Source organism: Falco punctatus, assembly GCF_963210335.1.
Source record: "Falco punctatus genome assembly, chromosome: 4".
Taxonomy (NCBI): Eukaryota; Metazoa; Chordata; class Aves; order Falconiformes; family Falconidae; genus Falco; species Falco punctatus.
The window spans coordinates 75,548,255-75,560,809 of record NC_137583.1 but is presented as its reverse complement, the minus strand read 5'-3'; the positions used below and the strand labels follow the sequence as shown (position 1 = coordinate 75,560,809).

The following is a 12,555-nucleotide window of genomic DNA, read 5'->3' as shown; positions in this document are numbered from 1 at the left end:
GTTAAAATTTCTGTAAGGATTCTGTGTATATCCTTACCTTTTAATCGGTTATCAAGAATGAGAAACACTCATTGTAAACTGAATGACACACTGATTTAGGGAAGGACACTGTAATATTTTTAGTATTTCAGTGAAAAACTGTACTACTTAAAGAAGTTCTACTAATTCATTAGAGAGCACTAGGGAGTATTTTCAGTATACAGCAATAAGCACTAGGACAGAGACTGAAAAGCAACGTACCTGAAAGCTGTGCTCCCTTTTCTCGAGGCTTTATGTTACTGTCAGGGGAAGTCAGCCCTACAATATATTTGTTTCTCTCTCTCCACCACCACCCCCGACACACCCCTTTTTTGAGAGCTGCCTAGATCTCTGTCCTTTTCAACTCTTCTGCCCCATATCATGCCTCTTTGCTGGCCCAAAGAAGCCACTACAATGCTGCAGATCTGAGTGGAGAAAGGCAGGCTGGAACAAAAAGGCAATCTTCTGCCCTATGTTTGACCTATAAGATGACTTTTAAATTAGGTTTAAATGACACAGCATGCCATAGGTTGTCACAGTTTATGACAAAAGTTGAAGGGACTATCATCTGCAGTAAAGGAGAAGCAGGAGTTTACTGACAGACCTTATGCCTGCAAGGACAAAACCATCTGAAATTGGATTCCTGGGTGAATTCTCTCACTTCCAGACTGGAGGTGTTTGGTTATAAACTGAAGACTCATTCTAGTAATATATACTGGGAGTCAATTAAGTGCTTAATCTGAAAGCATCTAGTAACCTTCTCTTTACCATCTAGTCCAAACCCACTGACAGTAGGTCCAAGAAGTTTAGGCTGCTCAGGCTCTGCCCAGTCAGGTTTTGAACAGGATGGAGATGTCAAATGTCTCTGGACAACCTGTTCAGTATTTCAGCACCCCCACCTGCCAACACGTCTCTTATTCGCCTGCTGGGCATGTTTAAAACCCAGTATTTCTAAGATCCCTACTCTAAAGTTTACAAAACTATATATACATGCATACATACATATGTACATACATACATAATGAAGTTGACCACGTACTTCTGGTCTCTAGGGAACAGATTTCTCCCTCTCGCACAAAGGTATCGGACGGTAAAACAGCTTTTCAAGAATGGTTGTAGAATACGACAACTTGCAAGTACAATGCACATTAAAATATTGAACCTTTGTAGAAAGGTGCTAACAGATGATCTAGTTGTAACTTCAGCTTTGACAGTCTTTTCTCTACTCTTTACTTTCCTTTAGTATTCCTCAAAGTTCATAGTGGTCTGCGGAAAAGTAATACTGATTGGGAATCAGGCTACCAGCTATCTGAAAGGTACAATACTCAGTGGCTGAGGAATGCAAGCAGGTCAGGGCTCATACTCTAATAAACTGGAGAAAACGCAAAAGAAAGTAAAGAAATTAAACAGAGGAACCACCCCCCCAAGCACAATAAAAAGTAAGCAGCTAGAAGAAATGCATTACAGTTTATGCACTGCGTAGCAGGTCATTTTGAAGCTTGTGAGTAGAAATGTAATTATCTGTGCCCTGTATTTCCAGGAAGAGAATTTGGATGAACTTGGTACTTCAACCTACCTGGTTTGAAATGGGGTAAAGACTGGACTCCAGGCCATGTATCTTCATTTGGTGTTCCAAGTACCTGTGCACAAAAAGATTAAAAAAAAAAAAAAAAAAAAAAAAAAAAAGAAGAAAAAAGCATACATTGCTTTAATAGAAAAGGCTTAATAAGTCATTGCACTGCATAAAGCCACTCCTCACTGTAAGCCCAATGTACTTCACAATCTGAGCTTTAAATAGGTTTAACCATTAGGGAAAGGGGAGAGGGTACAAAAAAATTAAATGACTGCCATGGTTTCAAGGTACCAGTGGAGCCAGTAAAGCACATAGTGGTGCTGTGTTCCTGTCAGGCTGCCTATTTAACAAATACATGTTAAAGCTACTTTCCACTAACAAGCGTCAGGCTACCTGCATATCTCAGAGCGCTGGTGTTACAGAGGCTAGATATTTAGTTCAGAAATAATTTAAACCCCTGTAAACTTAAGTAAGATGGACAGATACCTAATAGATGCTAGGATAGAAAGTCTGCACAAATGGTGAAGCAGATGGCCCAACAGCATGGCATGAACCAGAATGCACAGCGAACAGTTGTCATTTTAAATGGCTGTAGTATACAAAAAAAATAGTAAATTATTAGGAAAAACAGACTTTGACTCACGCATTATGCTTTATTTCTATTCACTTCAATTGTCCACCTTCTCGTAGTGTAAGTCGGAACAACTTTCAGTAGCAAAGTATCGAACATGTCTCATGTGCATCTTATATCCTCTGCTCACATGAAAAGTTCACCCCCCCATGTCTTTGGCACAAATAGTAAGTACATTGAGAGAACTGCTATTATTAGTTCTCTCAAACCTGGTTTTGCTTCGTAAGATGTAACTGTCAGTGCTTACTTTAAGTGAAGCCAAGAGGAACACCTAAATTAGCAGCACTAGAAATGCATTTCTGAATGAATTGTGGAATTTGTTATTTCACTAGTGGGATCTTTCGTGTCACAAATCTATACCCAGTCCTAACACATGAAAATGCTAGGGGCTGTTTTCAGTATTTGTTATAAGTTCAGGCCTGGAATAAAAGGCTGATAGTATTCTGAAGTGAAAGCATTTCACTCCAGTCTGGTGCTTATTTTGCTTTGTCTTAAACAGACAAAACTCCCCATCAGCCCTGCCCCTACCTACACTGCAGATCTTCCAAATAAATCTTTTGAACCAGCATATCTTGAGTCACTGATCTTCTGTGGTCACTTACATCAGCACCAAACAAGCACTAAGTGTGAAAATCTTTGGTTGAAGTAGGTGAAGGTTTGTAACACTTCAGGGCAAGCTACAAGACATCTACTACCAATCATTTGGAGGTGAAGAAGTTTGTTTTGGTTTTGTTTTTTAATTGTGTCTGCTGCAATATAGATATGCATTGAAAGCATTAAAGGAAAGACCACGTGAGAATATTTGTTGCACTTCTTAAACTATATAAACATTTGTTCGTGTTGATAAATTCAAGCTTAGAAGAATTCTTAGAAGTAAGACCGGAAAGCTAAACCACAAAAAATTCTCTTCAACTCTGCCAGAAATTTCATAAAATTTAGAAATGGTCTTAAAAACTTGAGGCAAAAGTAAGTAACCTCTTACATAGATACAATTCTTACCTACAAGGTGTGCTTTCTAACTCTAAGGCCTCAAGTTTTTTAAACAGTTTACAATACTAACACGTTTCTAATGTAAGAATATTAATGCAAAAGTAATTTTTCTCTACTATCAAATACCATAAGCAAATAGTCCAATTTAGATGTAGTAGGAAATGAAAGCAGAGCACCTATGTGTCAGAGAAACAAAGATGACAGTATCAATGTGATTAGACAGTATATGCTCATGTGGTTATTTGGATATGCAAGTTCACTGATTTATTTGTAAATACTGTTTGTACGACCTTGCTTTCAGTCCTTGTGAAATATGTCTTAATCTGCATTTGAATAAGATAAACCTGGCCCTGCAATCCTGATTCATCACAACACCTATATTCATTTCATTATTGCTATTAGGGAGAGCACAACTCTCTCATTAAACATAGAAGAAGCAGTTAGGAGACACCGTTGACACTATTTCACTAAATCAATTTGCAAATGACTTTCACTTAGCTTCTGCATTAATCAAGCTGCTGGTGCCAAGCGCCTTCCAGACCAGGAGAGGGAGCCCGTGGATTAAAAACAGATTCTCGCACGCTCCGTTTAAATGACTAGGTCCTCCACTTTGCAATTCCTCTTAGCAAATCAAAGGAATATTCTCACGTAAAACATTATGAATATAAGAAAATTAGTCACATCTTTCTAAATGTGTGTTTTTAATTGTCCCTTATTTTAGAGGAGACATAGGCAGCTAAGGGCTAAGGCACTGTACAGATGAATATTAAAACCAGCTAACAAAATCTGAAACTTCCAGTGCAAGGCAGAGTATTTATCAGACTATTTTTATGTAGAACTTGGAGTTAAGAAATGGATTGTTTTGAGTTTCAAAGTAACCTCAGGTCCAGAAACAGAGGGCTCGGTGGGAGATCACTTTTGTAATTAATCTTCTGTGAGTCACAATTTTTTGTTTCACTAGTTTTCCAATCAATTTCTCTAATAATATTCCAGCCCACCTGCTGCTACAATTTTTAAGAGCCAGCTACAAACAAGTTCTGTGCATTGGAGTACTCAGACCACCTATAATATTTATACCTTCCACCAAGGGTAGCTGTCAGGCTAAAAACAACTAGGGTTTTCTAACATTTTTAAGGTACGGGCACTTAGTATTTCAGGCAAGGATCCAGACGCTGGTTTAATGCATAGTACAAACACTGTAAAGGTCATCCTCCTTCCACACAGTTTTTAACATGCACAATACTGATAGTCACATTGTGAATTTCTATCAACAAACAAGAAGGAGAAAGCAGCACCAAAACAACTGTGGTTTTGGGTAAGATGAAACAGTCACTGCCCACAGGTGTGTCAACATAAAGAGATTTGTAAGCATCACCTTGCAAGTGATTCTTCTAAGCAGCAATCAATCCCATTTTGATGAGGTGGGATTAGGCAACCCAGAGCAATGAGGTTTGACACCTGCTACAAACAAAACAAAGAGGAGTTCACGAGTAACACCATGGTGGAAGAAAGAGCTACCTTGTTTTGCAGTTTACAAGAGAGAATTAAGGGATCAACATGCAAAAGGAAAGTGGAGAAGGACGGCAGAATGCAACAGTCTTCTGGTTTTACTCCAAAACACTGTCCCTTAGCAGTTAACACTGATCATCCAAACCAAACCACTGGCAACATCTTAGCATCAAACTGTTTCTATGGTGGAGCCAGCTGCAGCAAACGATTGGCCACCCAGCCAGTGCTGGAGAGCAAGTCTAACCTTACAGCCACCAGCAGAAGTGGAAGATACAGGAGACCCAGCATCCCGGGACAACAACTGAACATCAGGAGCTGTTACTTTACAGGTGACCTCCTAGCCCAAACTATCCTTTCATGGTCCACCACTTACTTCTTATCCCAAGCATGCCACCAAGACTTCTGTCTCTTCTACATTTTAACACTTCCTTTCTGATTCGTGTTCCAAAACCATGAAAATAACCATCACTGGCAATCAAGCCCCAACTTAATATTGGAAATAAGCTTTTATTTACCATTGAGAATTATTTGAAAAATATAACTTGTTCACTTTCTCTACTGATAATCTGCTTCTCAGTGAGGTAATCATTCAACCTGCATGGTTTGATATCCTATTTTTTAACTGAACTGCCAACACAAGAATAATCTACAATTCTCAAATTTTGAATGGATGTAATGTTTTCCCAGGACCAGGATGGTTATGGTTTCTGTAACAAAAACTCCAAAACCTACTGGGGTTTTGCTGTTCCACACTACATACACCACTCTGGGCTCTTTAGTTCCCTAACAAATGAGATAAAATGACCTTCTCATTTGAAACTTCCTGTTCAAAATCAGAATCAGATTCTAATCTAATTTGTAGAGTAAGGAATCTATTTACATAAAAATAACAGATTTACAATACATCAGGGTACAGGCCAAATACCCTTACTGCCAGTTGACATTGTTACTGTTTGGCAGAAAGTTATGAAAACAGAACCTGCTGTTCAAATTTCCATATACAAGCATGATACAGAAAGATCTCCCAGGAAACACAGCACAAATGCATTAAGGTCTACTGCATTGCCTCAATTTTTTAATATAAGAAAAAAGTTTGCATCTGATTTTACAAAGACTCATCATTCCCTTAATTAACCTGCTCCCTGGTGTGCAAGGGAATCACTATTTTACGGTGCGTGTTATGCCACTCTACCAACACAATTAGTCATATTGTCCTGTACTCTGCCTCGAACGCAAAAACGTTCCTGATTACTGCCATGCAATAAGGTCATTCTGGGTAACAAATTGTCCAGAGAAGTCATCTGAATCTCTTGTGAGATGAGCAGCAGTGGAAATCTCTCCCACCAGCTCTTTCCCAAGTGCTGGCATAAAGGAACAAGCATTTCCATTTGCACTGCAACTTTTGAATATACAAAGCTGTAAATAACTGAAATAATGCTTTAACCCATTAGATCTGACAGTGCTCAAGAAAGGCGATGGTTTGGACTTCAACAAGACAAAGAATGTGCAGCCTGTGGTATTATTCAGGGTTTTGTAGCAACAGAGCAGAATGAAAAACAAGATCAGCATGCAAATGAGCTGTCTTTCCTTAGACAGAATTTACAGAAACCAGGCTAAGCGATTTTCAAATCTTTTACATTAGATCAACTTGATGAACGAAGTTTAGTCAAAAAAATGTCAGGACAGTGAATTTTTTCCTTTTAATAAAAGGAGGATTTCGTTGAAAAAATGCCCTAGGATTTCAACTAGTAAAAGTTACAAGCTAGATGTAAAAATGTTTTCTTATTTTATTTTTCTTTTTAAGGATCATTGAGATTTCTGTTCCAGTCTTCCTGTTTGCTGGCTACAACATAGTAGATTGAGTGAGTCTTTGGCTATGATGTACCATGGGAGACTATAGCTGTTTGAGGAACTGAACTTCATAAAAAGAGGAAAAGGATAAATATTGCAGAGCCATTTCCAAATCAGCAGTTCCCTTCTGTTGAATGAGCTTTGGAGGTTTCAGAAGTTGTGTTTTTCAATAAAAATCTGCTATATACTTCCAAAACATACATATCTAATGAAGCTTTCAACATAGTCAAAACCCGAGTTCTTTTCCTTTTCATTAGAGGGAAGCACGTTACTACTTTAGATTTGGATCTTGAAAAGCATTGCGAGTTCCAGGCTTTCACTACAGCAGCTCCATCACTCCCAGAGCCACTTCTGAACATGGAATTTCCCATCTGGTCTGGAAGAGGAGAAGCGTACATGATCTTTCTCTCTCTCTTGCAGTCTGTTTTGGTGCCAAGTCATTTGTCTAGATGATCCACCTACTGATGCATTCCCTTCCAGAGTTGTCACTGTTAGGTAGATCTTAACCACATCTTCCACAATCAGGGAAAGTGCTGCATTGCCACCTGATAATGTCAGCAAGCACAACATATGTCCAGTAGTAAAGACCGAAGGAGGAACTTGGTCCTTCAGCTCAGCATTTGGTCTTACTATCAAGGGTTAAAAAAAATAATTCAGCAACTATTTGTGTATTATGCATGCTGACTCAGAGTCTGCTGATTGACAACTGCAGCAAGGCTTCCTTTGACTCTCTGCTGGGCACAATGGATGACAGCTGAGTGTCAAGTTTAATATCTAACAGATCGAGACAGAAATGGAATTGCTTCAATATCAGTCATTTCTTCACATCAGGAGCTTAGCAGTTCAGTTTCTGTAAGGGACAATAAATCTACCCGTTTGTGTAATGCACTTACGCGTTTGTTAGATTGAGGCCGAACACATTTTAACTTTGGGAAGGTTGTGGATGTTCCAGGGTTCCCAGCTGCAATGGAAAAGTCACCTGATTTTTCATTACAGAAACAATGTCTGTCAGCTAAGATGGCAACAATATATTCACTTGGATTCATGAAAAATAAAGACCATATGCCTTATTCACTGCCCTTGAGATTTAAAATATCAAGCCTTACTTCATTAAATGAATGGCAAAAATTACATACAGTTCCTAAACCAGGAATCCAGATCAATTCCAAGTTAAAACAACCGAAGTGAAACTATGTGATCAAGGCAGTTTCCTCACATGTAGAAAACACTAAAGGCCTTGTTCAGAGCCTGAAAACTGTACTTTAGTAAAACCTATTTTTCTTACGTAGGAAACACTTTCCGTATTCTTTTCAGTCAACTGTCATCAAAACATCCCTTCATTATTCCCACAGAGGTAACGAAGAAAATACTAGTGAACTAGAGATGCAACATATTAAGCATACAGAAAATGTAACATCACTTGCATGACTCCTCTTCACAACGAAAGTGTTAAACAAGAGCCCATAATTCTTTACATACAAAATCAGACTTTCAAATTCTTATTCTTATGTATAAAACAAGTTGTATTTTTTGTTTCCTTATATCCCTGTAAATGCTATCAAGGTAATAAAAAAACCTTTGAAGTGATGATACATGGTAAAAGGAAAAAGAAATTCAACAACCACCTTTTTATATGCGCAATAGTAATGTGTAGCAGAATATGTTTAATGTAATCTGCATTCATTGAGGACATTAGATCAGAATTATGGATTTAAGAGCAAAGAAGGCTGGCTAGAAAAAAGCTGATCAGAGAACTTCTGCATGTTAATTTGTGAATGATCTAATTATTGTCTTAAAAAAAAAAAGGCAAGGTATTAAATTCTTTCAAGAGCTATAAGAAGTACCTGCTACAGAGACAATGAGTACAGGACAACAGCCACAAAAATGAGAGAAGGCACCTCCACACCAACCTCATAAGCTTGTTTCTGCTGTATGTAAAGTGATGCTGCGCTGGGGGGGCAGAGGGGGAATAGAAGTCACTGAGGCTTATTTAAGCTGAAAAAAGAAGTAAGAACAGAACGAGGTTCACCTACAACAATAGGCTGACTCTTTAAAGGCATCAATTGGAATATTGTCGTTTATTATACATGGGTAATAAAATCACCTGCTTTGAGCATAAGGAGTGATTTATAATGAAGCTGGCTTCAAAAACATTTAGGTAATGTGCCAATATGGATGAGGGAAGCAAAACATGAAATTACTATCAACATTCCTACAAAATTTTAACAACACAATTAATTAAAAAAAAAATTTGTATTTGTGCTTTAGCTCTGTCAAGGATTAAAAATTAGGTACTTTAAACAGTAAAGGACACCCAACTGTTCTTAACATCCTTTCCCATAGAGGCAAAATACAAAGAAGTGTTGCCAGGAAACCTTTTTAATATGTATTTTTCCAATTTTACTTTGTGTATATAAATGAAATTTGAGTAGCTGCCTGGATTGAAAAGTTAAATTTATCCCAATGCTGTTTCCATGCTGTTTGTGGCACAAATAAACTCATCATTCTCTTCATGCCCATGGTAACCACTGCTACCTTTTTGAGGGACCCTGACAGAGACACCACTGCAACTGTGCTAACATGATGAAGATGACGGAGACTGGAGACTTCATAAACACACTTGTCTTCACAGAGCCAGGCTCTGCCTACTCTCTCTGCACAAGCTGAGTGCAACAGCTGGGAGGAGGTGGGGGAACAACAGATCAGGCATCACCAGAGACCCAGCACTGCAGACCATCAGGACAGGATTCAATGAAATCCCCAGCCTTACAACAAAGCATACAGAGGTCTGATGTGCCAGTGTCCTTAACTGTTCAGTCAGGAGAGACTTGTTTATTCTGACAAGGACCTACTAAATACATACTAAATTCTGAATCACAGAAACAGCTCTGTCAATGAGATTACTTCTAGAAAGTAATTCTGTCCATAATCTAATCTAAATTGGAGAGAGAGAAAAAACAGATAATCTAATCTATATTTCATAATGAGAAAAAAGCAAATGTAAAACAAACTCTTGTACTGGGCTGTAGCATCCTCTTCCTACAGGTGGACTGTACATCACATCGTAATGCCCTATTTTAGTAACTTAAAATTTCATAACGGTTCACATGGTGGAAGAAACTTTGTTTAGTGATTCTTACCAAAATGTAACTGTGAATGAGACAAATGCTAAAAACACTAATAAAACAGGATTTGGCAGACTTTTTGAAAGCAGAGGCACCTATGCTGTAAAGACAGAATCTGAAATTAGCAGTAAAAGGCACGCAAAGGCAAACTCCTGGCAGGCTGCTGCTCTTCTCAAACCAGTGCAACCATGCAGCAATTTAGCAAAATTAAAAGCTAATTAAAAAAGCATAGTGCATGCTTAAAGGAGATGCTGTTTAGCTCCAAAGTGAAAAGAGGACACTGTGAGGGATGCTCCATGATGAAGTGGCAGAACTGAGAACCTGTCCCTCCAGCTTTCACAGCCCCCTGTGCTGAGGAGTCTCTGTCCACCAGCAAACAATCCCATCATCAGAATAAAAAAATCCTGACAATAAACTAGACTTAGTGTCTCTGATATCTGCGCTGGAGCTGCAGAAACGATAAAACACCTCAAGAGTATGAAACTGATCCTTAATAAGAAGAGAAGAGAATTTGGAAGCTTTTGTAGACCTCAAAGCTGCTGATCAGGAAAAGACTGGGAAGAAAACTCATGTAGAAGACTACAGATGACCTCAACAGATTTCTCTGCCCTTCCTCTAAGGAGGCAAGTTTGCTCTTCTGGCACTGCCAGAGCTTGTGAGCTCGGGAATGACTTCACCAAGGAAGATCTTGGTGTTAGTACACACAAGGAAGCAGCTGCTTCTGTTTTCTGTGCGGGAAGGTCTCTTCCTTACCACTGGGGACAAACAATGATTTTCTCCACTGCAAAGGAGAAGGAAGACAGCAATTTTCTGTCAGACAACCCCCTGGCTCACAAGTCATGCTTGTTTACATATCCTTTAAAATCTGCTCTGATTTACTCTGCACAGAAAGGTGTATATACTCTGCATTTCAGATTTCCTATCCTGTTTGTGTTGCAAAACCTTTGGAATAACCCACACAAACAGACAGTCCTCTCCTAAATAAACCCTTTTAAGATTTCAAGTTTTTTTACCAACCTTTTCCTTTAAACCAAAAAAGGAAGAAAAAAAAAAATAAGGCAAAAGCCTGTGGGAAACTTTTATGAAATAAACTTCCATAAGGCCTGCTGTGCTGGCTCAGCAGCTGGTTAATTTGAATTCCAGGTATGTACTATGTAGGGTTTTTTTGGAAATGCTGGCAAATCAGAAAAGCAATGCTCCTTTTGGATCATAAAGCTGGCTTTATGGTCTTTTTGAAGACCATAAAACCAGCTCAGTTAACACACACAAATTCCTACCAAGTGTTGCACTGTCCAAGCTCACTGGCACAGGCAAAGCTACACCATTGCATCAGGGTATTTAAGGGCTTAAAGCTGCCATTCAGCTGCAGACATTATTTAAGTAATTAACAGACCAAGTTTCTGCATCTTCATATGAATCATGACAAAAATAACAAGAACATAATTTTTAAATAAAATAAAATGACATTTCATCACTATATATATTTTTTAACTACAACTGAACAAAGCAGCACATACTGGATCGCATCCATTCCCAATAAGGATCATCACTGCACCAGGATCTGACCCAATGGTTTTTACTGAAACCAAGCCATGTCTTCCCAGAGCAAAACCCCACTCCAAAGCAGTGATGAACACTTTACTTCTCAGATACTGGAAACCCTTTGTCTCTGGCATGGTGCGACGTCGCAACACACTGGAGGAACAAGTGTGTCTCATTACAACTCCACAGAGGGATTCGCCATTCCTTACGCACAAGGAAGAGCAGACACACAGCAAATTGACATGTGCCACTTATGCGACAGAAATACATCCGCAGTGGAGAGGAAAGCTGTTGTACTAAGGCAGACAGAATATTATAGCTGGGCTAGCTGAGCTGCTGAGCTCACTGTCTGAAAAAAAAAGTTGTATTGTGATTTTTTTTTTTCCCTCACCTAAAAATCCTGGGGAGGTAACCTATGCTGAGACCTATATATTAAGCCTGGTGCTCAGCATCACAGAACACCACGATGCTAGAATCCAATCAGATCATTCAGAAGTTTGCCAATCTTTATTTTGCTAGCTAAGGTCTTGATCTTGTGATAGTCTCGATTTTGAATAGATTCATGCAGCCACACGGAGCCCAATGAAGCAGTGGGTATTTCGTCAAGCTTTTTTAAGCAACCATTTGTTCAATCTGCAGTAAATGAAGGCAGCCAGTCATGCTGCCATTTGAAGAATGTGTAGGTCCAGGTGTTACAATATTTCTGAAACAGTGAGGGTATTAATAATGAGCTCCAATTGTGTTTGGTGTATGTGGTGGATTATAAGAACACTCTTCCTGGATGTCTAAATACCCTGCTGAATTCTACACTGAACCTTATCAGGATTCCCATATCAAATCACTTTTTAAAATGTCTAAGCTTATCACTAAAAATCCATTTCAAGTGATTCAGTTTCAAGTGTGCCTCCTACAAAAAACGACACAGCATGAAGCTTGGTGTATTCATTCCAAACAGCAGTATTTTGCTGCTAAAAGAGCAAGAGTTTTATACTTCTGACTATCCTTCTGAGTCACTGGAACAGAACAAGCAAGCAGAATGAAATACTGAAGTCTCTCAGTAGTATAGAAATATTTTTTCCCTAAAAATGGAGGAAATATCAGCCTACTTCTGATGGAGACACTGCTATAAAAGCAGCCAAGACATTTTAAGTGGGATTGGGGCATAATCCCAGGGAGATACTCATTCTCATCCAGATGACAGTAAAATCAATGGGGAGCCTATGGCTGAATACAATCTGTATGCTCCACAGCAGCCTAGCAAACTAGCACATCTCACTCCAGAGCACTTCGGAAGTTCCCAGTGAATTCTTCGCTAG

General features: G+C 38.8%; 1 protein-coding gene across 2 annotated transcripts in view; it reads right to left on the bottom strand.

The window, feature by feature from the left end:
- The window catches only part of CDK14 (cyclin dependent kinase 14), a 316,058-nt gene that overhangs the window by 100,917 nt on the left and 202,586 nt on the right, over positions 1-12,555 (bottom strand). For both annotated transcript variants that reach the window (XM_080385509.1, XM_080385510.1), the window contains one exon: positions 1,595-1,658. In XM_080385509.1, the coding sequence (XP_080241635.1) occupies positions 1,595-1,658 (64 nt within the window). The remainder of the gene's footprint in view (positions 1-1,594; positions 1,659-12,555) is intronic.